Source organism: Grammomys surdaster, unplaced genomic scaffold (assembly GCF_004785775.1).
Source record: "Grammomys surdaster isolate TR1022 unplaced genomic scaffold, NIH_TR_1.0 125231, whole genome shotgun sequence".
NCBI classification, from domain to species: domain Eukaryota; kingdom Metazoa; phylum Chordata; class Mammalia; order Rodentia; family Muridae; genus Grammomys; species Grammomys surdaster.
The window spans coordinates 40,937-68,755 of NW_021620120.1; the positions used below are offsets into that span (position 1 = coordinate 40,937).

The following is a 27,819-nucleotide window of genomic DNA, read 5'->3' on the forward strand; positions in this document are numbered from 1 at the left end:
AAGAAGAAGAAGAAGAAGAAGAAGAAGAAGAAGAAGAAGAAGAAGAAGAAGAAGAAGAAGAAGAAGGAGAAGAAGAAGAAGAAGAAGGAGGAGAAGGAGAAGAAGGAGAAGAAGGAGAAGAAGAAGAAGAAATAGAAAAAGGGGGGGAAGTAAAAGAAATTCCACAATTTGTATTCCTCCAGGGTACCCCATAAGGGCTCCTGTGAACATTCACCACTGTAGGAATAGATAGAATTGGGTTGTTGAAGCCATGGAAACCTCACAGACAAGGTGCAGGGGTGGGTACGCATATGCAAAAATGTGTTCTTTGAAAAGTTTTAGAAACTGAGGCAGACAGCCTTCTGTAGGGGAGTCTATGTCTCCCATCAGTGTAAAGGAGACTTCTGGTCCTGAGGTGTAAGGGATGACACACTCAGCATGACAGGAGGCAGTGTGTACAGAGGGTGTGGGCATAGAACCTGGCCTGGGAGAGGCCATGGCTGGCAGCAGGGTGCAGAGGTTATTATGTCAGGAAATTCTCTCCTTCTCTCCTGAGACAGACTGGGAACTGTCCAGGGAGAAGGCTGAGCCCTGGGAGAGTCAGTGCAGCCACTGTGATGAGGATCAGGAGACCCAGAGACACTCTCTCCCCTCTAAGACAGGGGCATCACCCCAGCTGAGGGTTTCTTCTTCTCCAGGACTGAGCCCAGCCTGAGGGCAGAGGGAGGAGCTGCCTGTGGCCCCTGCACATGTGTGCAGCAGTATCTCCTTCCCGAGCGCTCCGAGGTATCTGCAGAGCCACTCCTTGAAGGTGCCCTCCAGGTAGGCCCTGTGTCTTTCTGCTTCACCAGCCTCCTCCCACTTGCGTCGGGTGATCTATGCTGCCATGTTCGCCACCGTCCACGTTTTCAGGGCGATTTAATGCGGCATACTGCATGTACCCGCGGAGGAGTCTCCCGTCCGACCCCACGTCACAGCCAGACATCAACTGGAAAGTGAGAGCCTGCGGGACCCTGCAGTCAGCCCCCCATCCTGGGATCATCCCCACCCACGCTCTAACTCCCCCAAACTGAATGGGAAACTGGTCTGAACCTGAGATTTGGGTCCCAAGAAAACTCCGGGCCCAGTGTAGGGACCTGGTGGGATCATGATCTACCACCCGGGGTCACTCACCGCCCTTGCTCTCATTGTAGTAGCCCATAATGTTCCTCAGGCCCACTCAGAAAGTCTGCTCCAAGTCCTTGACTCTCTGTGTCTCCCTCTCCCAATACTCAGGCCCCTCCTACTCCACCCACAGCATGGCTCTGTCCTTGAATTCTCCGTGTTGCTGTCGAAGTACTCTCAAACTGGAGGGCTCGGGGCTCAGTACACGGATGGAAAAGGAGCAGAGGGTCTGGTGGGTGCCCTGGGGACAGGGGGCAACCCCCACCCTGCCTACCCCACTCCACCCGGCTCCTCCTAACAGAGGCCATTTGCCTCCTGATCCCGCACTCACCCTCCTGGGTCTGGGTCCAGGCCAGGGCAGCTGACAGCGACAAGAGCAGCATGCTCAGGGGACATTGCCCCATCTAGGATCTGGGCTTCTGAGTCCCCTGAGCTGCATAGATCTTATAACCAGTGCCTTGGGTGATGCAGGTCGGTTCCCCTGGATCACACCACTCAATGGCTGTGGGGTGAGATCTACCAGAGAGTCATCAGTGTCCACGCAGAAGGACCTGACACAGGTTAGGAGCAGAAGTGAAGCTGTGGACATGGTCAATTCCCACCCCTGGGCTTCCCCACCCCTGACCTTACAGCCCAGTGACTGAGACTTTGACTGACCAGCAGGCCAGACTCTCTGTGTCCTCTCCTCCACCCTTCCTTTTCCTTCTTCTCTTCAGAAGTTAAACCCTGGAGTCTTGTAGAAAAAAAGCCACTACCGGGAATACAATGGCGACACAAGCAGTAGAGGATGCAGTGGAGAGATGCTTCTCCTTAAAACAGAGTCGCTGGCCTGCAAGTCCCACATAGACCCCACAGAGATCAGGCTCTGTTCACATGCAGTGGGTGGCTCACACTACGAAGCCTCAGTGCAGGAAGAGTCCCTCTTCCCTCAGGATCTGCCTTCTCTATCTCAGAGTTGGACTCAGACTTCTCTTGTTTCTTCACAGATAGAGTGTATCCAGGTGGGTGTGTTTTAAAATGATCTTCATTCCAGGTCCTGATATTGTCCATATGGACCTGGGTCATTGTCTCAGCACAGGAAACCCCCTTGTCCACAAGGAAAAGACCCCTGTGTAGAACACAGACAGCAGGGCACTAATACCTGTCTACACTGCACTTGCCCTGTGTCTGCACTTCTATGGTACAGTTGTTTTAATGACTCAATCACAGTAGGAGAGGAATTGTCACTAGTATAACACAGAATAGTGATGACAGTGTGTTAGAAGTTAGGTAATCTGTGGCCCTCTCACTCCCTCTCTGACCTTCACTCACACTAATGAGCTGATGAGGTGAGGGACTTGAATGTCACAGTTGTGTGGGACAGTGAATCTGATAACCAAGTTGGCCCCAGAGTTCCTCAGCCTCTTCAGTGTGAACACTGGAAGAAAGATGATTCTCATGCCAGAGAGTACACATGGGTGATGTAAGGTTTCATCCTTGATCAGTAGTGTGAGGATAAATTAAATCATACATTTTTTTTTGATTCTGTGGAGTTTGACCTGATCTCTTCTGTGTTTCTCTGGGAAACTGATGCTGTTAGGTTTCACCCTGACTAACTTAAGGAGGCAGCTGGCCTTAGGCAGCTTCACAGAAAGCGTCTGTGTCTGTTACTTTTCTTCTTATTTTATTCTATTTTGAGACAAAGTCTGTCTCCACAGCTCTGGCTATCTTGAAACTCACCATGTACACCAGGCTGGCCTTGAACTCACAGAGTTCCACCTGTCTTTCCATCCTGAATACTGGGATTAAAGACTTGTGTCATCACACCTGGCTTTAATTATTTTTCTATGACTATGATAAGATAAGGCACTGTGACTCCAGCAACTTGTAAATGTGTATTTAATCTGTTCTCTAGCCTCAGAGAGTTTGAGTCCATGATCAAACAAAAGAAATCTGTCGTGGAGGAACAGTGTGAGCTCACATCTCTATCTGCACACCAAGGAAGACACTGGGAACAGTGGGAATCCCACATCCCCCACCCTCCCAGCAGGGATTTACTGGCCTGTTCTCACAAGGTCACAGCTAAGTAGAGGCAGCACTCACTGAGGAGGAGATCCCTGCACTCACACTGGTCCTTGCTCTCTTCTGAGAACAATGTCAGGAGGCACAGGTCTAGGTCACATGTTGGCTTGTTCCCTCTGCAGTCTAGAGTTGCAGGCATAGGACACAGTGTTCAAGGCATCCATGTAGCAGTCTCTCACATGGTAATGCATTTCTGTTCCAAGTTATGTCAAGAGCCCCAGGATTCCTGTTGTACTTCCTGAAACACCTGTCAGTCATTTTCTTCAGCAGCTCCTACTCATTGGCTATGGTGATCTGCACTTTCACCTACTTTATAATGGCCCCTGGGTCCAGCTTTCCACCCCAATGTCATGAAAGTCCTGCCAAGCCACTACCCATGGCTGCATAGCCAACCAAGCACAGCCCACCACAGTTACCTGAAGCCTGGAAGTTTTTAAACCTCAATGCTCAGCCCCAGTGACACATCTCCAACCAAGGTACATATCCCAATTCTTTCCCAAGAGTTCCATCAGCTGAATATGAAGATCTCATTGCTATGATCCTGTGTAGCTGTCCTCATTTAAACCAACACAGCCATCAGTATAAAATGTAAGATGCCAGCAGGGTTCTGTAAATGTCTCCATTACAGTCTGACAGAAATACCCTCAAACAGGGTACTCTGCTGAGTCCCTTCCCTGTGTCCTTGTGACCAGACTCTCAGAATGTGCTTCATAGTGATGGAGAGAGCAGAGCCTGGAGGTGACATAGCTCAGGAGTGACCCCTTCAGAGATAATAACACACTGAGCCCACTTGGGCACAGCCCTGTTCAAACTCAGGTCCCACAGCCTCATCCTGTCCCACCAGATACACACAGCTTAGTGACACAGATTCTGGAAGGTTCTCCATCTGCTATTTATTTCTTCAAAAATTAGACATTTTAGTATTCTCAATCCATTAAATTAATAAGCCATCGACACTCAGGTCAATATTTTAACAATCAAGGTCATGTTTAGATTATTTTTCTCAGTGTGGAAGTGAGGAGCTGCAGCTCAGGGCAGCATGGAGCTGACAGGAAGCAGATGTCCCCAGTGTGTGGCTGGATCAGGAAGGTTGGCTGTGGAAGGGAACACAGGCAGTGCAGGGACAGGGTGCTGGTGTGCAGGGCAGGCTGGACTACACAGTTCTTCACACTGAGCACAGAGGATCACAGGGAACATCGGACACTGTTGTCTAAAGAGAACTGAGGGCTCTGGACATCACAGGAGAGACCTGAACACACTGTCTGTCACGCAGTCCACTCCAGGCTGCTGTCTTCACACTAGAGAATGAGAGTCATGAACCATCACTGTGAAGTCAACATTTCAACAACCCACCACTCACAGGGGATTCTGGGAGTCCCTGAAACCCAATCATGTCCACATTGCCCCTCCCCAATCAGACCCCAGAGTGTCACCTTTACAATCTGGGAGAGAAATATCAGAGCTCTGGGAGCTGTCCCTGCCTAGGGTAAAATATGTAAGGAAATATGCAAAGTAAGGTCTGACATAGGCTTCAGAATGATTACAACACAGAAACTATTATGGGTTTCCAGAGCTTTCAACATCTCCTGCTTCACTCCAATAGTAAGGTCTGACATAGGCTTCAGAATGATTACAACACAGAAACTATTATGGGTTTCCAGAGCTTTCAACATCTCCTGCTTCACTCCAATGGGCTAAGGGACAATACTGTCCCCCAAACTCTCCTGGAGCTGGAGTACAGTCCCCTACTTTTCCATCTGTGAGAAGACAAGCTGTGAGAGTCCAAGGGAGATCTTGACACTAGGAACTTTCCAGAACTGACAGCAAACCTAGCTGGAAACAGTAGCAATGAGGGGTGTGGCTGTGTTTCCCATTAATGAACAGAGCACACTTCTAAAGGAAGCTGAGATAAAACTCAGACCCTGCCTTTTCCTACCTCTGTTTCTACTCCTCTTCATCACAAGTCACCACAGCTGCAATGATGGCCACAGGTCGAAGGACAACCAGAAAAACAATGATCCCCGTGTTGGAGTCTGTGGTGGAGGAAGCTCTGGGAAGGACAGGTACAGGAAATGAAGGTGAGGGTCATGACCCCAGTTCTCAGCCCTGACCAGCTCAGGGTCTGCAGAAGGTTTCACCTTTCCCTGATCCCAGCTCTGCACCCACACCCTCCTTACCCCATCTCAGGGTGAGGGGCTGAGGCAGCCCCTCATGGTACACATGGCATGTGTAATTCTGTTCCAATCCAGAAGGCACCTCCAGAGCTGTCCATTTCTGGAATGTTCCATCCCCTGAAGGCCTTGTTTCCACAAGCTCCATGTCCTGGGTCAGCTCCTCCCCATTCAACTGCCAGGTCAGTGTGATGTCAGCAGGGTAGAAATCAAGGGCCCAGCACCTCAGGGTGACATCACCTTCAGGTCTGGGGTGATGGGTCACATGTGCCTTTGGGGGATCTGAGTTAGATGTAAGAAACCACAAAATTAACAAGACAAACTGAAAACTACACAAAACATCATTAAATCAGTGATGACACTGAACTGTGTGTCTTATACTTAAACTCTCATGATCTGCAGATAGAGCTGGTCCCCTCAGCACAGAACTGATTTTTTGGGGGGACTCAGAAACTAAGAAGGAATCCATATGAGCCAGTGGGTCAACATGGTCATTCTTATGTGATATTCTACAGCATGAGATAGGTAGTCATAGAATGGAAGATGAAATGGAAAATATTTAATTTATATATGACTTTAAATTCATGTCAAATAAGAAATTAGGGTCAGGGCTACATGAAGGGTGCCCACAACTACAGCTACCACTTCTAAGACTCAAATACTGTGGTCATCGTGCTGACCAGCATAACTAACTGTTAGTCCAAGTGAACATCCATCACAGAGTGTGTAGCAGAAATGTGGTGAACATCTGACACTCAGCCAGAGAAAATGACTCCTGCTCCTTCCTCTGAGGAGACAAGATACAGGTGTGTTACACAGGATCCCTGAAGTGTGCTTTGGACCCCAGTGCAGCACTCACTGGAACACAGTGGGCTCACAGGTTTGTGGATCTTCCCTCTCACTTCAGCCCTGGATTGCAGAAGACCCTGTCTCTCAGAAAGTCAGGTTCCTGATTCACTAGGGGAGCACTATTACTTGGACAGAGGAAGAGCAGGAGGGATCTGGATGTTTAGTTCTGGCAAGAAACAGTCTAAGCTTACTAGAATCTCTCCTTTAATGAGAACCCTGAATTAACTTGTCTAATTACCCAGGTTAGCAGTCTCCCCTGGCACCTGTGGAGACTGATAAAATGATAATACAAGGGCATGGAGAAACAGGATCATTCCAGTGCAGACTAAAACTGACTAGAAGCAAAATAATGTCTTCAAAAAGAAATGTAAAGAAAAAAGAAAGTAAGAAATAAGAAAAAGAAAACAGAGAAAAGAAGAAGAAAGAAATTCCACAATTTATATTCCTCCAGGATACCCCATTAGGATTGATGTGACCATTCACCACTGTAGGAATAGATAGAATTGGGTTGTTGAAGGGCTGAAAACCCCACAGACAGGGAGAGATATGCGAGAATGTATTCTTTGTAAAGTTCTAGAAACTGGGGGAATCATCTCAGTGTAGGGAAGTCCATGTCTCCCATCAAGTAAAGGAGACTTCCTGTCCTGATGTGTAAGGGCTGACACACTCAGCATGACAGGAGTCAGTGTCCACAGACAGTGGGTGTGTGCAGAGAACCCAGCCTGGGAGAGGCCATGGCTGACAGCAGGGAGCCCCTGCTGTTCTGTCAGGAACTCCTCTCCTTCCCTCCTGAGACAGACTGGGAACTGTCCAGGGAGAAGGCTGAGCCCTGGGAGAGTCAGTGCAGTCACTGTGATGAGGATCAGGAGACCCAGGGACACTCTCTCCCCTCTGAGACAGGGGCATCACCCCAGCTGAGGGGTTCTTGTTCCCCAGGACTGAACCCCAGCCTGAGGGCAGAGGGAGGAACTGCCCGCCCCCCTACACCTGTGCGCAGCAGCGTCTCCTTCCCGAGCTCCAGGTATCTGCGGAGCCACTCCACGCACTCGCCCTCCAGGTAGGCCCTGACTCTCTCTGCATCACCAATCTGCTCCCACTTGCGTCGGGTGATCTGCGCCGCCATGTCCGCCGCCGTCCACGTTTCCAGGTCTTCGTTCAGGGCGATGTAATCGCGGCCATCGTAGGCGTACTGCCAGTATCCACGGAGGAAGCTCCCGTCCGAGTCTATGTCACAGCCGGACATCCACTGGATGGTGTGAGAGCCTGCGGGACCCTGCGGTCAGCCTCGCTCCCGCCCCGGCTCCGCCCACCCGCGGACTCCTCCTAACTGAAAGGGAAGCCGGTCACTGGTGCCTGGACGTGGGGCCAGAGACGTGTCCGGGAAGTGCAAGAGTTGTGACCTTCGACCCGGGGTCACTCACCATCCTCGCTCTGGTTGTAGTAGCCGAGCAGGGTTCTCAGGTTCACTCGGAAAATCTGCTCATTTCTCTTTGCGATTTGCGTCTGCCTCTCCCAATATTCTGGCCCTTCTATCTCTATCCAGGGCGCCCTTGGCTCGTATCTCGGATACTCCGCGTTGCTGTCGAAGCGCACGAACTGCATGTCGTCCACGTAGCCGACAGAGATGAACCGGGGCTCCCCGAGGCCGGGCCGGGACACGGCGGTGTGGAAATACCGCAGCGAGTATGAGCCTGGGGGCGGCACATGGTGAGACCCTGACCTCCTCCCGGGACCCCAGGCGGGTGCGTGGGCTGGGAGAGGAGTAGGGCGGGGGAGCTCGGCATGCTGGTTGAGAAGGGGTGGAGGATCCAGTGGGCGATGCGGGGACAAGGCTTTCCCAGTTCCGTCCCCGCCCTTCCCCACAGTGGCCATTTCCCTCCCAAACCCGCACTCACCCGCTCGGATCTGGGTCAGGGCCAGGGCAGCCATCAGCAGCAGGAGCGTGTGTGGCGCCATCGCCCACATCTGGGATCTGGGAAGTCTGAGTCCTGTGGGCTGTGTGGACTTTATAACCAGTGCCTGCCCACAGCGATGCTGGTTGGTTCCTCAGGATCTGGTCACCAACGTGACCAGATATGTTATCAGGGCAATGTGTTATTGAGTTATCAAAGTCTGGGCAGAAGGACCTGTCCTAGGTAAGGAACAGAATTGAAATTGGGGAGATGGGGAATCCCCAGTCCTGGGCTTCCCCACCCCTGACCTCACCGCCTGGAGACTAAGACTTTGCCTGAACCCTGTGCTGTGGACAGAGCGCTGTTTGTCATTGTGTCTCCGAATTCTGACCCAGAAACTGGACACCAGGAGAGACCCATGCACATAGTGATACAGTCCTGTTCTGAGTTATCCAAGGAGCCCAAGGCTTCCAGATGCACTTCCTGAAACACCTGTCAGTCATCTTCAGCAGCTCCTACATATTGGCTATGGTGATCTGCACTTTCATAAGCTCTATAATGGCCCGAGGGTGCAGTTTCCCACCTCCTGTGTCATTAAAGTCCAGTCAAGCTGCTACCAATGTCTGTACAGTCAACTGCACACAGACCACCACAGGTGCCTGAAGCCTGGAAGTTCTTTAAACCTCAATGCCCAGCCCCAGTGACACTTCTCCAACCACACCACACATCCCAATCCTTTCCCAAGAGTTCTATCCACTGGATTTCAAGCATTCATTCCTATGAGCCTGTGTGGCTATTCTCATTCAAACCAGCACAGCGTTCACTATGAAATATAAGATGCCAGCAGGGTTCTGGAGATGTGTCCAGTGCAGTCTGACAGACATACCCTCAGACAGGGGACTCTGCTGGGTTAGCATCTCCTCCTTTGCCTCTGTCTCCTCCTGCTCAGCCCCTCTCTGTCCCTCAGTCCTCACCCCATCAGTGCTCAGTACCCATCCCTCCTGAGCTCTCCATTAACCCTATCTCTTCCTGTACCTCTAGTTTCTCTCTTGGTGCTTAGCCAGCATGCTATGAATCAGCTGTGTGGGTTCTTTATGTAAATATCCCAATAGTGGCTGGAGAGATGGCTCAGCAGCTAAGAGCACTTGTTGCTGTTGCAGAGGATCCAGGATGAGTTCCATCAGCACATGGGGGCTGTCAACCATATGTAACTTCAGTTCCAAGGGATCCAATGCTATTGCACCTACATACTCATGTATAAAAATGAGTACTTTCCATGAAAATAAAAATTTAAAAATATGATTTGAAAAATACTCCCTCTCTTTCCCCTACACATCTAGACAGTGAGGCCAGGGCTGAGGGCACAGGGCTCTTTAGACAACACTACACCACCAGCCAATGATGCCAGCTCTGGAGGAAGACAGGCACAGTTGATTGAAATATGCCCTACTGAAAGAAAATTTGCAAAAAAAAAATCATAACATTAGAAAACAAAACATATTTCATTTTATGGACCTACTGTGCACAATGGATTACAACCTCATCCCATGGAGAAGACACAGTGTGTGCTCATCTTTGCACTTGAGCTAATGTTAGTTTTTTATTTCCAATGAACAAGATAAATCCCACTCAGACGTTTGAGTGCTAATTTCTAACAGGCCATGACATCCCAACATCCAGAGTGAGAAAGGTGTCCCCTTTCCCCATTTTCCCTCCCACTGCAGACCCTCCAGGGTCTCACCTGTTGAAGAGGAAAGAGAAGCATTACGTTTCTGGGCAACAGCGCCCCCTGGTGGAACAAGAAAAAAGAACTGAGCCAGAGCCCACAGAGCTGAGGGTAAAGGGGATCCAGGCTGGCTGAGCTGCCCCAGGACCTCCTTCCTGTCTGCACTTCTTCAGGGGTCTCAGGTCTCATGCTGCCCTGCTCTTATCAAACCTACATTCAGAAGAACTTTCCATGCTTTTCCACACGTGAGAAGAAAACTCCCTGTAACAGAGGAGTCAGGAGGCAGAGCCAAGAGTGCTAAAAGGAGCTGCAAAGCCCCAAACAGAGCAGTTGCAGAACTCTGACAGGGACAGTGATGTTGATTGTTTGATATAAGCTACACATGGGTTTAACTAAAACCTCAAAATGTAGGGCAACATCTGTGAGACATTTTTGCTTATTGTGAGGTGGGAAGATCAATTTCTGCTCCTTTTCTTTGAGGTAGGAAGACACACCTGTAATCCAGAATGCTTGAAGTGGGGCCCCTTCCCCCTTTCTAACCTCTGCCACATCTTCTGTTGAAAGCTTACAAGAAGTCATGGAAGAAGGAAAGGCTTGCTCTTTGTCTGCTTGCTCTTGCTCCGTCTCTTGCTCTTGCTGTATCTGTGGAACATTCTTGCTCTCCCACCCTTGCTTTGAATAATGACAACACAAATTAATGTCTCAGCCAGCTCAGATCTGTTTCTATGTAGAAGGATTGGAATCCATGTCCTGTTTTGTATTGCTTTGTTTTGTTGTTCTTCTTGGTTTTTTTTCCTTTATTTTTTCCAGCCAAGGTTTTCAGGAGGTCTCCCCTGGTCACATGGCAACGACTGTCCTTTCAAACCCTAGCAATTACAGCTGTCAGCAGTGTGGCTGCTTCCATCCTGATGAGGGGACAGTGGCTGAGATGGCAACAAGCCACATAGTTCCTTTAACATTTCTATGTGTAGATTTTAACTCTCTATGCTGTTGTCACAAATTTAACTTCTTCCTTACAGATTTTTACCGGGTTTTAAGTATACACTTCATTGAATTTAGAGAATTAAGACAAAACCTAGAGAGTAGAGATGAGGGGCAATAGTCCCTGCTGTGAATACTCTGTCCCTTTATTTATCTCTACTCTTTCTGTTCCATAGTTAAGTGGATCATCTGATATGGGACAGAGATTTTGGAGGAAACTTTTATACTAAGATACTTGGGTGTAGAGGAGGGGGAGCCATACCCAAAATGCAGGGCCAGCTTTTAATTGACATAGGATAGCTTAAAACAGTCTAATGCCACTCATACCTAAAAGACATCTGGATTCCTGTAAAACAGAATCCAGTAAGATGAGAACACAGAAGGCTTAGAGACAGGGGGATTATGAGGTCTGTCTATAGGAGGAGGAGGGAGCTGAGAGCTTCACTAGCCAGGAGGAGTGTGTGCTGGAAGTGTGCCTGCTGCAGCTGGCCTGCTCCTTTGCTTTCTCCCATTCCTGTTATGTTGGCTTCTGGCTCCCAAACTACAACAAACTTAACAGAGCCATAGATAGTAACTTAGAGGACAGGATGGCTACATTGAGTCAGTGTTGGGGAGAGACAAACAGGGTTTCCAGAAAAGAGAAATTGGCAATGGGGGAATCTCTCTTCATTTCCCTGATTGCTTATAGTATTTGTAAAGATGCTTAACAATTTTAGGATCAAAGGTGCCATTGAGTGGCCATTCATGTTACTTACCTAAGGGATACTGAAGCCCATTTTGACTGGACAGGTAAATAAATTTAGTGCTCTTTAGGTTTGGTTTCAGATGTACATGTTGGAGATTTGTAAGAGGGATCCCAAGAGAATGAGAGGGTAGAAAACATACTGTCCCTAGGGTGAGAAAGGGGAGGCAGAATGTCACTGCAGCCTGTAGCCGTGGGTTCCTCCATACTCAAGCTATACAGTGGGTCATCACCACAACTCAGCAGGCATCAGCTTAGCCTGGCTAAGCTTAGGAGTCTTCTTGCCTGGTACTAGGGATTTCGTAGATGCCAGAAGTGGACTTAGAACCAGCTCACATACAGAATCTTGTCCATAGGAAAGGGTTGGGAATGGAGTCACAAAAGCCACAAGGGCCTAGAGAAGTTGTGGAATTTACAGGCAGCTCCAAAGTGAGGGTGGTAGGAGAAGGCAGGAAGGGTCACAGGAGCCCAGCAGGGTTTAAGGAAGTTGCAGGGTTGCAGCTCTAAGGGTGGAGGGATGGAGTCAGGTCCAGAAAAGTCACAGAAGCCCAATAGGGCCTAAGGAGATTGCACCAAAACCCACAAGGACCTAGAGGATCTGTGGGATAGGCAGCTCTGAAGGGAAGGTGAGCAAAGGACAGGTAGGGGGCGCCATGGCCCAGGAGACCTAAGGGAACTGCAGATAGCAGCTCCAATGGTAGGAGAATGGGGTCAGGTGATAAGGGCCAGGCATAGCCTTAAAGACTGTGGCTTGAGGTCCCTCCACCTCCAAGAGTACTGGAGGGGTGCTGGATTTATTTTGATTTATTCCTCAGAGTCAGGGAAGCATTTACACTGACCAGAAGCTGTAAGCTTAGATTTTTCCAAGGCTACTTTCAATAAGGCCTCTTAAATGCTTTAACCTCCCTTCTAGCCCACCACCCACCAGAGACAGATGAAAAGAAAAGTTATTAGGATACAGGGAAGGGAAGAAGTGGACCTGTTCAGAAATAATTCTTTGGACCAATTCCAATCTGCATTGTTCAGTTTTCATGAATCATCAGCGGCAGCTCAATTCACTCACAAATACCCTTCAAGAATTGATGTTTAGAAGTAGTTCCTTGGGGCAGTTTCAATCTCCAATTGCCATGATACCAGCAGTCTAGCTCAGTGTTTTCAGGCTAGCAAACAGGAATCAGCAGTGATGGTACAACCCAGCAGAAACAGCCAGGCCTTCTCTGAATCAGCATGAGTCAACAGGAGTGACAAGGACCAGAAGGGACACTAGAGGTTCTCTGCCAAGACTGTCTCAACAGAGTCAAGATCAGAGAAGACAAAAACTTGAGACCAACAAAGTGTTGTAAAATTTGCTGCTGGGCAGTGGTGCCACACGCCTTTAATCCCAGCACTTGGGAGGCAGAGGCAGGCTGATTTCTGAGTTCAAGCCAGGCTGGTCTACAGAGTGAGTTCCAGGACAGCCAGGGCTACACAGAGAAACCCTATCTCAAAAAAAAAAAAATTGCTATGCAAGCCCGTCATCACTGTCCATTGTGACCTATTACACTCCCTCCAAGAATCCTGAGTTCTCCCAGAGTTGAGCAACAGTCCATGTGAGTCTGTATCAGGTAACATATCCAGAAACTTCCACTTCATTCTGCCAATTGGCCTGAGTCCACAGAAGTGTCAGGAAGCCTGGAGAACACCACCAGACAAATTTTTTGATGCATTTATTTCTATGAAGTCAGGACAAACAATGACCAGCAAGGAATGGCCAGGTACCAGCCATTATCTGCTAGGTTATATTTATATTCCTTGAAAACATCACGTGTCCTTCCACATGTTTGCTTTAGCAAAACACCCTTTCACCCGTGTCTGCTTCAGTGAAACATCCCTTCATGTGTCTGCTTCAGCAAAATATCCTTTCACCTGTGTGCCCCCAGAAGAGCATCGTTTGACATAACTGACTTTCCAAAGAAAGAATTTTCCACTTCAAGAAGAAGGAGCTTCCCTAATTGTCACTGGTAGATAGGGAGTCAAGCAATCAGTGAGCCGGGTGAGACAGGCCAACTGGAGATGGGGAATAGGGTCCTAGCGTGGCTCAGACCCCAGGACTAGGGGAGCACAGGCACCAGGAGACAGGAAGTTTCCCCTAGGGAGAAAGAGGGGAAGGAACAGTGTCAGAGGGCAGTCAAGTCAAACAATAAAAAAGCAGGAGGATGGTCAAATGAGACAGCCATGTTCAGGAGACAGTGTTAAACCCTCTGCACCTTTTGAGGACAGGCTGTCTTGGGTCACAGAGTCACCAACAGCATTCCAAGTACTTATACCTCATTTGCTTGCTAATGAAGATAATCCACAAGTTTATGACAAGATAGGATGTCATCCTGTATAAATGACAGACCGAAAGCATTTTCAGGAGGGAGTGATATCTTATGAGATGCACTTATCCTGTGTGAAACACAAGCTCTAAATAATTGGACTCTCAAAATAGAATCATTTCCCAAGACTGAGGAGGATTGGTAACTGCTGTACCAGAGGCTGGTCCTCAATTGCAATGGTTGCCATGGTGGAGCAAAGCCAGGAACTTGGAACAGCACATAGGATCGAGGGGAATTAACGTAGCACAGGTCCAGTTGATGAGTGCTATGTGCTGCTACACAAGAACAGGTTCAGTTTGAAGAAACAATCTTAGAACAACGTTGTTTAGCAGCTTTAAGAGCTAGGAACAAAGTTGGGGAACCTGAAAAGAAGCCCACATCTCTTAGAAAAATTGTGCAAGTCTCAGGGGAAACCACTGATTTTTTTTTCTTTTTTGCAAAGATTAGTTCCAGTTGTGAACAAAGCCATGTCAGACTCTGATGCAAAACAACTGCTAATTGAGATTTTGGCGTTTGAAAATGCAAATATGGAATGCAGAATGTTGTCAGGCCGTTAAAGTCTCCGGCAGCACCTATGGAGCAGTGGATCACAGAGAAGACCAATATTGCTTCTAGCTTGTATAATGCCACAATAATTGAGAAAGCAATATCTAAAGGTTTAGGTCTCAAAATCCGTGGTGCTTTAACGAGGAAGAAATAGTAAAAAGAGAGTGAACAAGCTAGTAAATTTATCAGATCTCAAAATGTCCCGAGCTTTAACTGTGAGAAATATGGTTACCTGAAACAACATTTTGAACAATCCATCTCTAGGGGCAATTGATTTTCTGAATGTAAACCAGCAAGAAGGCCTAGGCTTCAAGGGGTGTGCAGGCAATGTGACAAGAGTTGCCTCTAGTCCAGTGAGGGTAGGTCCTAGAGAGATATCCAAGGCAATTTCTTGCCACCAGGAAATAAAATCAGGGACCTAGCCTGAGGCCCTAGAGCAGAAAATACAAGCTGTTTGCCTCAGGTCAGCCAGGAAATTAAGAAGCAGGCAGAAAAATCTCAACTGAGGAAAAATTGCCTTCATACTACAAACATATAATAATGCTCAACTTGTAAAACGATATCAGTGGAAAGTTCTTCCACAGGGAATGTTAAACTCTCCAACACTGTGAATATTTAATGACACAACTCGTAGAAATAATTTGTAAGCAATTTCTTTAATCCATTATTTACCCTTACACGGATGATAGTCTGAGGGCTGATTCTTATGTAGATAATGTAGAAAAAAATGTTTTGTGAAATCAAAAGAATTTTGCCTTGTTGGGGTTTCCAGATTGTTTCTTACAAAAAAAAATACAAAGATGGGATTCTATTCACTACATACATTATAAAATAAGTCAACAAAATATTCAACACCAGAGGGTACAGATTGGAAGAAATCAGTTGTGAAATCTCAATGAGTTTCAAAAATCAATGGGAGATATCAATTGTCTCTGGCCCACCATTGGATTACCTGCTCAAGAGTTAAGTAATATATTTCAAATGTTACAAAAAGACTCAGAAGAGACAGGCCAAGACAGCTAACAAAGGAAGCCTAGAAAGAGTTAACCTTAATAGAAAAGAGAGTGGAAGATTTTATGTGAATAACATAGTTCCCAAACTCATCTGTATTTTGATTATTTTGCCTTTAATTCATTCTTCTAATGGGATCATTATTTCAATGGAAGTAGTATTTTAGAATGAATCATCTTAGCACACAATCAAAGTAAAATATTAAAGGTTTACATAGAAAATATTTCCGATTTAATAATTAAAGCATGAATATGTCAATTGTCAGTAATAGACCCAGCAGAAATTGTAGAGACCTATACCCAGCAGAAATTGTAGAGACCTATACTAATGCTTAGATTACTTCACTATGGGTAGTCAATGAAGACTGGCAAAGAGTTGTAACAACTATTTGGGAAGAATTAACAAATATCCTAAAAGCAAGCAGCTACAGTTTATGAAAAAAAACTGATTGGATTGTCCCATGTATTGTAAAAGGAACACCAACTGCTGAAGCATCTACAATATATACACATGCAAAAACCTTTGAAATGGCTGCTTATAAGTCAGGAGGAAAAAAAAAACAGCAGCGTAACTCAAATCACATATGCTTCAGTTCAAAATCAGAGTTGTGTGCAATCCTTATGATATTATCAGATTTTCCTGAACCTCTTAGTATAGCTATTGAGTCTCAATATGCAGAGTTATTATGCACATAGCAATTCTTAACAATTGAGAGTTTACTTTGTTATTTTGTAACTGCAACAGGTTTTCAGAAATAAAAACTATCCATGATATATTGCTCATGTTCGGTCTCTCACAGGATTGCCAGGTACACTAGCACAAGGAAATGAAACTGAACAATTATTTATAGAAAATGTGTTAAAGCCTGAGATGTTTATGAAAAACACCTGGCAACAAGTCATTGATATTATTTTAAAAAAAAAAGTCTGACTTTTTTTATATACAAACACCATTACACACTAGAATAAGTCTAAGGGCATTAAAAATAAATAAAACATGAAATCTGAAAGATAGATGTGTTTCAGTTTGCAAAAATTTTGGAAAAATAAAGTTTATAAACCATATCATTGATACATACTCAGGATTTCAATGTTCAACTGTGTTCAGTTCTGGAAACACTAATTCTGTAATTATACATTTACTAGAAGGATACCTGTACAAACTAGGACTGACAATGCTCCTGCAGATGTCTCCAGTAAGAAGAAATTCTTTGTATATTATAAAGAACATTACTACTGTACTACAAAAATTTGAAGGTCAAGCAGTTATAAGGAAGATCTAATCACACCTTAAAGAACACACTTACACAGCAAAAAGGAAAAATAAAGACCCCAGGGGTGAGAACATTAACAAGAAAGGAACAACAGCAGCTGAGAGACAAGGAAAGCTGTATCAAGACAAAAAAAACTGGAGTTATGTCATGCTATCTACTGTAAGGATGTGTTAACATCAGAATGGAAGTCAGAAAATGTATGGTGTTGGGAATGCTGATTTGTTTGTATTTCCACAGTACACAAGAGGTGTGGATATCATCAAAACTAATAAAGCTCAGAGTTGACTAAGGAGGTCCTCTGAAAACATCAGCCACTGACCCAGAAAGAGCAAAAAGGAGAGCCTGACCAGCCACTACCTTCCCCTGCCAGTCAGAAAAGCCCTGACAAGAAATGTTCAGTTCCTAACCACTGACAGGTCTACATTACAGAATATTATTGTACATAGAAAACCTAATTGTTAGCAAAATATAAAAGTCTAAATAGATATTGTATTTGGCAGATGCAGTTATATGTGTCCTGAAGAGATGTGGTTTGGGTGCCTCTAAATTCTCCATAGAGAATAATGCTAAAGAATGGAAAGATCCTGCCTGTTTTAAGGCAAGGTGCATAGGAGAGGTCTGGTGGTCTTGTGCTATGACCTGAGGCAAAGTCAGCAGGTGATCTTGGTCTACATTCCTGAAAAGGGTGGAAGTGTTGGGCCTCTACAGGCTTGCCATGGACACCCACCCCTAAACATGATAGTGACAAGGCTCAGCCTGTCAAGGGTGGGAAAGGAGCTACAGACTTATTTTATAAGCCATTGGACCTTTGACAGAAATTCTCTCTCTCTCTCTCTCTCTCTCTCTCTCTCTCTCTCTCTCTCTCTTTCAAGTTTGAAGAGCTTTTGTGAAATAGAGATTTTTCTCTCAGGGCTTGCAAAAACAACAGAGAAGCAGATGGTAGGACACAGGTAAAACAAATCTAGGAAACAGAGTTTGGGATCCCTCTGGAGTTTGGAAGAGCTCAAGAGAAAGGTAGACTAGCTTGGTAGAATGACACATAGTGAAATTTCTAAAGAGCTGGCAGTTTAGTTGTAGAATCAGATTGTAAATAGGCAACACACATATACTTTAGAAAATAAAGTTTCCTCACTGAGGTAGCAAGTTGTAGCCTCGGTTTATGCCTTCTGTGTCTTTAGTGCTATAAATATTAGTGAATTTAAATGGTTACAGGCCTATGAGCAGGACTTTGGTCTTCTGCAATACAGAGCCATCCACAATGCAGAGCAACAACAGGTTTATGAAGAAGACTTTAAGACAGACTAGGTTAAATATTGCATTCATCATTCCCAAATCAGGGCTGCAAGCACGAGGTCCACAGAGATGGAGGTGGAGATTAAGAAACTTGAGAGAGTTAACTCCAGAACACAAGGTGCTTCAGTAAAATATTCCAGGGTCAGGAATTTGTACCCAGGTTACAGGAGAGAGAAGCATCTCTGTTAGGTCTTATCTCAGCTGTGGCTGTGCTCCTGAGAGATGAACAGACAGATCACACCAGACACCTGAGATCCCTGGAAAACACAGTGGAAAGGAGAAGCAGAAATCACAACAGTAGCTTGGTTAGAGGGAACGCCCAGGGCAGTTTCCTTGATAGCTAAATCAAGCGGGTGAGATGAAATGTAGTGTGACTTGTTTGTGCACCCAGCAGTTTGAAAAGGATCACGAGTTGCATCTCTGATATTTAGCCCTGGGAGCTCATGATCCTGGGGACAGGACAAGGCTCAGACCTTCCCTGTGTCCTTGTGACCACAGACTCTCAGAATGTGCTTCATAGTGATGGAGAGAGAGCAGAGACTGAAGGTGACATAGCCCAGGAGTGACCCCTTCAGAGATAATAACACCCCGAGCCCACCTGGGCACAGCCCTGTTCAAACTCAGGTCCCACAACCTCATCCTGGCCCACCAGATACACACAGCTTAGTGACATAGATTCTGAAAGGTTCTCCGTCTGCCATTTATTTCTTCAAAAAAAGTCTAAATATTCTCAATCCATTAATTTAACAAGCAATCTACCCCAAGGTCAAGGTGTTAATAATCAAGTTCACATTCAGATTCTTATTCTCAGTGTGGAAATTAGGAGACACAACTCAGGACAACATGTTGCTGACAGAAAGCAGATGTTCCCCTCTCCCCCACCAGGCTGGACAAGAAAGGTTGGCTGTGGAAGGGAACACAGGCAGTGTAGGGACAGGGACTTGTTGTGCAGGGGTGGACTGGGCTCCAAAGTTCTTCACATTGACCCTATAGGAACACAGGGAACATCAGACACTGTTATCTAAAGAGAACTGAGGGCTCTCAATGTCACAGGAGAGACCTGAGCACACTGTCTGTCACTCAGTCCACTCCAGGCTGCTGTCTTCATGCTACAGAATGAGAGTCATGAACCTACAGTGTGAAGTCAATATCCCAACAACCCATGACTCACAGGGGATTCTGAGAGTCCCTAAAATCCAATCATATCCACATTGCCCCTCCCCAATCAGATGACAGTGTCACCTTTACAATCTGGGAGAGATATATTAGAGCTCTGGGAGCTGTCCCTGCCTAGGGATATATATATATATATATATATATATATATATATATATATATATATATTCATAGAAAGTGCTGACACAGATCCCCTGGACAGTTACAATGGAGGAGCTATTATGGATTCCCAGAGCTCCCATCATCTCCAGATTCACTCCAATGGCCCCAGAACAATCCTGTCCCCCACACTAACCTGTGGAGCTGGAGTGTAGACACCTCATTGTCTACCTGTGAGAAGAAAAGCTGTGAGAGTTTAAGGAAGATCTTGACACTAGGAAGTTTTCAGAACTGACAGCAGACCCAGTTGGAGACAGCAGCAATGCTGGGTATGGGTAGGTTTCCCATTAATGAGCAGAGCACACTTCTAAAGGAAGCTGAGAGAAAACTCAGACCCTGCCCTTTCCTACCTCTGTTTCCTCTTCATCACAAAAGCCACCACAGCTCCAATGATGGCCATAGATCCAAGGAAAACAAGGACAGCAATGATCGCCATGTTAGAGTCAGTGGATGGAGGAGGTTCTGGGAAGGACAGATACAGGAAATGAAGGTGAAGGTCATGACCCCAGCTCTCAGCCCTGACCAGCTCAGGATCTGCAGAAGGCTCCAGCTTTCCCTGACACCAGTTCTGCACCCACACCCTCCTTACCCCATCTCAGGATGAGGGGCTGAGAAAGCCCCTCATGTTGCACATGGCATGTGTAATTCTGCTCCTTCCCAAGAGGCACCACCACAGATGCCCACTTCTGGAAGGTTCCATCCCCTGAAGGCCTGGTCTCCACAAGCTCCATGTCCTGGGTCAGCTCCTCCCCATTCAACTGCCAGGTCAGGGTGATGTCAGCAAGGTAGAAGTCCAGGGCCCAGCACCTCAGGATGACATCACCTTCAGATCTGGGGTTATTGGTCACATGTGCCTTTGGGGGATCTGTGTGGAACATTTATGAAATCCTACAATTAACAAGCCAAACTGAAATCTACACAAGACACAGTTAAATCAATGACACTGAACTATGTGTCTGACATTTCAATTGTCATCGCACTAGTGACCAGTAGGTGGCAGTGGTCCCCACAGCACAGAACTGCACATGACCCTGGGGGACTCAGAAGCTAAGAGGGAATCCACATGAGCCAGTGGGTCAACCTGGTCTTCCTTATGTGATGCTCTACAGCATGAGATAGGTAATCATAGAATGGAGGATGGAATGGAAAATACATAGTTTATATATGTGTTTGAGTTCATAACAAAATTAGAAATTAGAATCATATGCTCCTGGAAGGGAGCCACCACTGAGAGTCAACCACTGTGGTCATCTTGCTGACAAGCCTAACTGTCAGTCCAAGTGAGCAGCCATCACAAAGTGTGTAGCAGAAATGTGGTGAACCTGTGACACTGAGCCCGAGAAAATGACTTCCAGTTTCTGCTTCTGGGAAAACAAGGTACAGGCACGTTATACATGATCCCTGGAGTGTGCTGTGGACTCCAGTGCAGCACTCACTGGAACACAGTGGGCTGACAGGGTGTGTCAATCCTCCTTCTCACTCCAGCCCTGGATTGCAGAAGACCTTGTCTCTCAGAAAGTCCAATTTCTCATTCACTAGGGGGAGCACTGTAAGTTATGGGGGGAAAGGAAGAGAAGGAGGCTTCTGGATGTTTAGTTCTGATGGGAAACAGCCTAAGTTCACAAAAATCCTTTAATGAGAACCTGATTTAACTTGTCTAATTATCCAGGTTAGCACTCTCCCCTGAGACCTGTGGAGACTGATACAAATGATAATACAAGGGCATAGAGAAACAGGATCACTTGGACTAGAAGCAAAATAATGCCTTCAAAAAAATAAAAAAGGAACGAAATAAAAAAGTAAGAAATAAGAAAAGAGAGAAAAAAGAAAAAGAAAATTCACAGTTTATATTCCTCTAGTGTACCCCATAAGGACTTATGTGACCATTCACCACTATAGGGATAGATAGAATTGGGTTGTTGAAGGCATGTAAAACCCACAGACAGGAAGTGATCTGTATGTATTCTTTGGAAAGTTCTAGAAGCTGGGAAAACCAGCCTAGTGTAGGACAGTCTATGTCTCCTAACAGGTAAAGGAGACTTCCTGAGGTCCTGAGGTGTAAGGGATGACACACTCAGCCACACAATAGTCAGTGTCCACAGTCAATGTGTGTGGGCAGAGAACCAGGCCTGAGAGAGGCCATGGCTGACAGCAGAGCCCCTGCTGTTATTAAATCAAGAAATTGTCTCCTTCCCTCATGAAACAGACTGGGAACTGTCCAGGGAGAAGGCTGACCCTGGGAGAGTCAGTGCAGTCACTGTGATGAGGATCAGGAGACCCAGGGACACTCTCTCCTCTCTGAGACAGGGGCATCACCCCAGCTGAGGGTTTCTTCTTCCTCAGGACTGAGTCCCAGCCCGAGGGCAGAGGGAGGCGCTGCCCGCGGCCCCTGCACCTGTGCGCAGCAGCGTCTCCTTCCCGAGCTCCAGGTATCTGCGGAGCCACTCCACGCACTCGCCCTCCAGGTAGGCCTTGTATCTCTCTGCAACACCAGCCTGCTCCCACTTGCGTTGGATGACCTGTGCCTCCATGTCCGCCACCGTCCACGTTTTCAGGTCTTCGTTCAGGGTGATATAATCTCGCCCGTCGTAAGCGTCCTGCAGGTATCCGCGGATGAGGTTCCTGTCCGACCCCACGTCACAGCCATACGTTGGCTGAAGCGTGTGCGATCCTGCTGGACACCGCAATCAGCTCCGCCCACCCGCCCCGGCACCGGCCCCGCCCACCCACGGACTTCTCCAAACTGAGAAGGAACCTGGTTCCTGGTCCATTCTGTTCCTAAACCTCTGACTTGAGACACGGGACGTCTGTGGCCCCTGGGAGAGGTGGAGGGTTCCTGACCTCCTACCCGGAGTCACTCACCGCCCTCGCTCTGGTTGTAGTAGCCAAGAATGTTCCTCAGGTTCACTCTGAAAGTCTGCTCCGTGTTCTTGGAGTTTTGTGTCTCCCGTTCCCAATACTCCGGCCCCTCCTGCTCAATCCACGGTGCACAAGACTCCATCCTCGGATTCTCCGCATCGCTGTCGAAGTGCACGAACTATGTGTCGTCCACGTAGCCGTCGATAATGAAACAGGGCTCCCCGCGGCCGGGCCGGGGGACAGGGCGGTGTAGAAATACCGCAGCGAGTGTGAGCCTGGGGGTGGCGCATTGTGAGACCCCGACCACCTCCTGGGACCCCAGTCAGGTGCGCGGGCCTGGAGGGGAGCAGGCCACGGGGCTCGGGACGCTGGTTGAGAAGGGGTGGAGGATCCAGTGGGCGACCGCGGGGACGTGGCTTTCCCAGTGCCACCCATCCCCGCCCCTCCCTGCAGTCGCCGCCATTTCCCTCCCAAACCTGCACTCATTCGAGCGAATCTGGGTCGGGGCCAATGTGGCCGCCAAAAGCTGGAGCATGAGGGGAGCCATGGCCTCTATCTGGGATCGGGGCGGGGCGTCTGAATCCCTTGGGCTGTGTGAACTTTAACCAGTGCCCTCGGCAACGCTGGTTGGTTCCCCAGGGTTGCATCACCCATTGGGGGTGAGAACTAGTGTGTCATCAGTGTCCGGGCAGAAGGACCTGACACAGTAGGAGCAGACTTGAAACTGGGGAGATGGGGAATCCCCAGCCCTGGGCTTCCCCATCCCGGACCTGAAGTCTAAAGACTAAGAATTTGCTCAAATCCTGTGCTGTGGACAGAGCGCTGTTTGTCATGGTGTCTCTGAGTTCTGACCAAAAGCTGTGTGGACACCAGGAGAGACCCTCAGGCCAGAATCTGTGTCCTCTCTGTCACCCTTCTTCTTCCTTGTTCTCTTCAGAAGTCAGACCCTGGATTCTTCTAGAAAAAAAGCCACTTATGAGAATACAATTGCAACACAAGCAGTTGGGAATGCAGTGGAGAGATGCTTCTCCTTAAAGCAGAAGCTCTGGCTTGCAAGCCCCATAGGGACCCCACAGAGACCAGGCTCTGTTCACCTGGAGAGAGTGGCTCACACTGCCAGGCCTGAGTGACTCTCATCTGTAAAGGGGAGGTTTTGCCTCTTTCCTCAGAATCCTGTCTCCTTAGCCTTGGGCTTAGACTCCTGTTTCCTGAGGGATGAAGTGTGTGTAGTTTCAGGTGGCTGTGTTTTACAAAGATCTCCATTTCTAGTCCTGGGTTTGTCTTTGTGGACCTGGGTCATTGTCTCAGCACAGTAGACCCTTTTGTCCATTGGGAACAAACCTCTGTGGAGACCACAGACAGCAGACATTGATCCCTGTATATACTGTACTAGCCCCGTGTCTATACTTCTATGGTACTATGGTACTTCTATGGTTTTAGTGACACGTGACTCGGTCACAGTAGGAGAGAAACTGTAATTAACTATAACACAGAATAATGATGATAGTGGGGTAGAAGTTATGTAATTTGTGACCCTCTCACTACCTCTCTGACCTGCACTCTTATGAGCTGATGAGGTGAGGGACATGAGTGTCACAGGTGTGTGGGACAGTGGATCTGATAACCAAGTTGGCCTCAGAGTTCTTCAGGCCTGTGCAGTGTGGACACTGGAAGAAAGATGATTCTCATGCCAGAGAGTACACACTGGTGATGTGAGGTTTCATCCCTGATCCGTAGTTTGAGGAAAGATTAAATCTATACAGCTTTTGATTCTGTGGAGTTTGATCTGATCTCTTCCCAGTTTCTCTGGGAACTTGATGCTCTTAGGTTTCATCCTGACTAACTTATGATCATAGCTAGCCTTGGGCAGCTCCACAGAAAGCATCTGTCTCTGTTACTTTTCCTCTTATTTTATTCTGTTTTGAGACAAGTTCTGTCTCCACAGCTCTGGCTGTCTTGGGACTCACCATGTAGACAAGGCTGGCCTCGAACTCACAGAGTTCCACCTGTCTTTGCATCCTGAATGCTGGGATTAAATACCTGTGTCATCACACCTGGCTTTAGTTATTTTTCTATGACTATGATAAGACACTGTCACCCCAGCAACTTATAAATATGTGTTTAATCTGTTCTCTAGCCTCAGAGGGTTTGAGTCCAAGATGACAGAGGAAAGGTGTGGTGGAGGAGTTTGTAACAACTATTTGGGAGAAATTAACAAATATCCTAAGAAGCAAGTAACTTCAGTTGGGGTAAAAATATTAACAACAGCACACATTCAAACCCTCAAGAAGATTTGGCTGCAGGGGGAATTCTGGGCTGGCTGAGCTCCCTCTAGCTTCAGCCACACCCCCATGTGCCTCAGGGACAGACTTTCCTCATACATTTACTTGGAGTTTAAGTGTAGTACCACGGATTCCACCTGTGTGAAGAAAAGTTGCAATAGACCAGAGAAGCTCTGGAACACAGGAAGTTTCTAGAATTGTCAGTAGACCAGTGAAGGGTCAGGAGACATTCAGGGAATGAACCCATGCCAGCCTCAAGGTTCATTCTCTGCAAGGACCTTCTCCCCTGACCTCTGACATCTGTCATCAGTGTTATGAATCTGACCTTCATTTCCCCTGTGCTTTAGAGTAAGGTGAGTGTCAGCACACAGATCCAGAGATAGGTGCAGTGTGTGTGCACATGGTGTATGTGGCTTCCCATTCACTATGTATTCCTTCTTGAAGTTAATGAAAGGATAAAAACAAACACCCCATCCCCAAATGCAACCTCAGATCCTGCCCCTTCCATAGCCACATCAGAACACCTCTGATGATCATACCCCAAATTACCACAGCTCCAAGGACAGCACCAACAATGGTCATCATGGGGATGGTGGACTGAGGAAGCTCAAGGAAGAGAAGGGAAGCAAGGGGAAGGGGAAGAGGAAGGGAAAGGAAGGGAATGGGAAGACTATGACCACAGCCATCATCCCTGTACACAGGTCTGCAGAAGGCTCCAGCTTTCCCTTACCCCATCTCAGGGTGAGGGGCTCAGGCAGCACATGGCGTGTGTATCTCTGATCCTCTCCAGAAGGTACCTCCACAGCTGCTCAGTTCTGGAAGATCCCATTCCTTGCAGACCTGGTCTCCACCAGCTCTATCTCCTGGTTCCATTCCTCCTCCTTCCTTTTCCAGGCCAGAGTGATGTCAGCAGGGTAGGATCACAGTGCCCAACACTTTAGTGTGACATCACCTTTCAAGTCTGGAGTGATGGGTCACATACATCTTTGGAGAATCTGAAGAGAAGACTGTAGTCACAATGTTGGCATTTTGGTTTCTTTAAAAATAAAACCACGGCCTGGCCGTGGTGGCGCATGCCTTTAATCCCAGCACTTGGGAGGAAGAGGCAGGCGGATTTCTGAGTTCGAGGCCAGGCTGGTCTACAGAGTGAGTTCCAGGACAGCCAAGGCTACAAGAGAAACCCTGTCTCGAAAAACCAAAATAAAAAATAATAATAATAAAAATAAAACCACGGTTCCTTAGATCCGATTCCGTGGGAAGGGCCCGGGCTTCACACTGATACTCGCGGGAGCAGCGCAGCTTACCCGTGGAGGCGCTATACCTGGAGCCTGTGCTGCCGCCGCTCCCAGCCAGCTCTGGAGAGCGGGCAAGGGCCACGGTGTGTGTGTGGGGGGGGGGGGATTCCGGAGCTGGGCTGACCTTTTGAAATACTTCAACCATGACTAAGAGAGAAGCAGAAGAACTGATAGAAATTGAGATCGATGGAACTGAGAAACCAGAATGCACAGAAGAAAGCATTGTGGAACAAACCTATACCCCAGCTGAATGTGTAAGCCAGGCCATAGACATCAATGAACCAATAGGCAATTTAAAGAAACTACTAGAACCAAGACTACAGTGTTCTTTGGATGCCCATGAAATTTGTCTGCAAGATATTCAGCTGGATCCAGACCGAAGCTTGTTTGATCAAGGAGTGAAAACAGATGGGACTGTACAGCTTAGTGTACAGGTAATTTCTTACCAAGGAATTGAGCCAAAGTTAAACATTCTTGAAATTGTTAAGATTGCGGAAACAGTTGAAGTGGTTATTGATCCAGACGCCCACCATGCAGAAGCAGAAGCGCATCTCGTTGAAGAAGCTCAAGTGATAACTCTTGATGGCACCAAACATATTACAACCATTTCAGATGAGACCTCGGAGCAAGTGACGAGATGGGCCGCTGCACTGGAAGGCTACAGAAAAGACAGGAGCGTCTTGGGATCCCCTATGATCCTATACAGTGGTTCACAGACCAAGTCCTGCATTGGGTGGTTTGGGTAATGAAGGAGTTCAGCATGACTGATATAGACCTCACCACACTCAACACTTCGGGAAGAGAATTATGTAGTCTCAACCAAGAAGATTTTTTTCAGCGGGTCCCTCGGGAGAAATTCTCTGGAGTCATCTGGAGCTTCTTCGAAAATACGTTTTGGCAAGCCAAGAGCAACAGATGAATGAGATAGTCACAATTGACCATCCTGTACAGATTATTCCAGCATCAGTGCCTTCTGCTACACCAACTGCGATTAAAGTTATAAACAGTAGGGCAAAGGTGGCTAAAGTACAAAGATCCCCAAGGATTTCAGGAGAAGATAGAAGCTCACTGGGGAACAGAACAGGAAACAATGGTCAGATCCAACTATGGCAGTTTTGCTAGAACTTCTTACTGACAAGGATGCTCGAGACTGTATTTCTTGGGTTGGTGATGAAGGTGAATTTAAGCTAAATCAGCTTGAATTGGTTGGACAAAAATGGGGACAACGTAAAAACAAGCCTACCATGAACTATGAGAAACTTAGCTGTGCATTACGGTATTATTATGATGGAGACATGATTTATAAAGTTCAAGGCAAGAGATTTGTATACAAATTTGTTTCTGACTTGAAGACTCTTAAATGATACAGTGCAGCAGAACTGAACCGCTTGGTCACAGAATGCAGACAGAAGAAACTCGCAAAGACGCAACTCCACAGAATCGTCCAGCTGGTCAGCCGTAGCACTGGCGGCTGCCTCTCTCCAAACAGAAAAAGACAATTGAGAGCTAGGACCTCCAGGGAGTCTTAAGGTTTTTCTTAAATATTTAGAGCAAGCTTTGCTCTAACTTTTATTACTGAGTTTGAATCTTATTTCTAGAATGTACAATCTGATGCATGATTTTTTTTATAAATATTTCTTACTCTTGTGAATTTGGATCTTTTTGAGCATATATTTTAGAATATGTTAAAGGATCACCACAGTGCCTGTGATGGGAGAGCAGGTTCATCGGGGGTAGTTTGCAAACAGTCAGGAAAGCTAAACTGGTCAGTATTAACATCTAGCCCTACCAAAAAATAGCCAGAAGCGTCTGAAGATGAAAGTAAGGAAGCATTTCCAGGAAACAGCCTGGTGTATCCACTGCTGGGATGTAGCTGTTTCTTCTCCGCTGCTTTACAGAGAGCCTGAAAAAGGAAATTTCAGCTAAAGCATGTGTGCCTGTTTCATCTAATCAAGCAGAGCTAAACAGTCATATCAAATAAAATTATACTGATAATTACTAAA

The 27,819-nt window shown here is 46.9% G+C and overlaps 1 protein-coding gene and 3 pseudogenes across 1 annotated transcript; 1 reads left to right on the forward strand and 3 right to left on the reverse strand.

Annotated features, from left to right (window-relative positions):
• The window catches only part of LOC114637210, a 3,428-nt pseudogene extending 1,881 nt beyond the window's left edge, over positions 1-1,547 (reverse strand).
• A 2,525-nt stretch (positions 1,548-4,072) lies between these two features.
• On the reverse strand, positions 4,073-8,204 carry LOC114637208 (H-2 class I histocompatibility antigen, Q10 alpha chain-like). The gene is made up of 6 exons (XM_028785433.1): positions 8,120-8,204; positions 7,646-7,915; positions 7,212-7,487; positions 5,382-5,657; positions 5,141-5,254; positions 4,073-4,502 (listed from the first exon to the last, which is right to left on the reverse strand). Exons 1-5 carry the CDS (start codon positions 8,187-8,189, stop codon positions 5,169-5,171), a joined length of 978 nt encoding a protein of 325 aa, XP_028641266.1. The 5' UTR covers positions 8,190-8,204; the 3' UTR covers positions 4,073-4,502; positions 5,141-5,168.
• A 10,608-nt stretch (positions 8,205-18,812) lies between these two features.
• LOC114637197 lies at positions 18,813-22,786 on the reverse strand (annotated as a pseudogene).
• Positions 22,787-25,920: 3,134 nt separating this feature from the next.
• Positions 25,921-27,319, forward strand: LOC114637204 (annotated as a pseudogene).
• Positions 27,320-27,819: the final 500 nt, after the last annotated feature.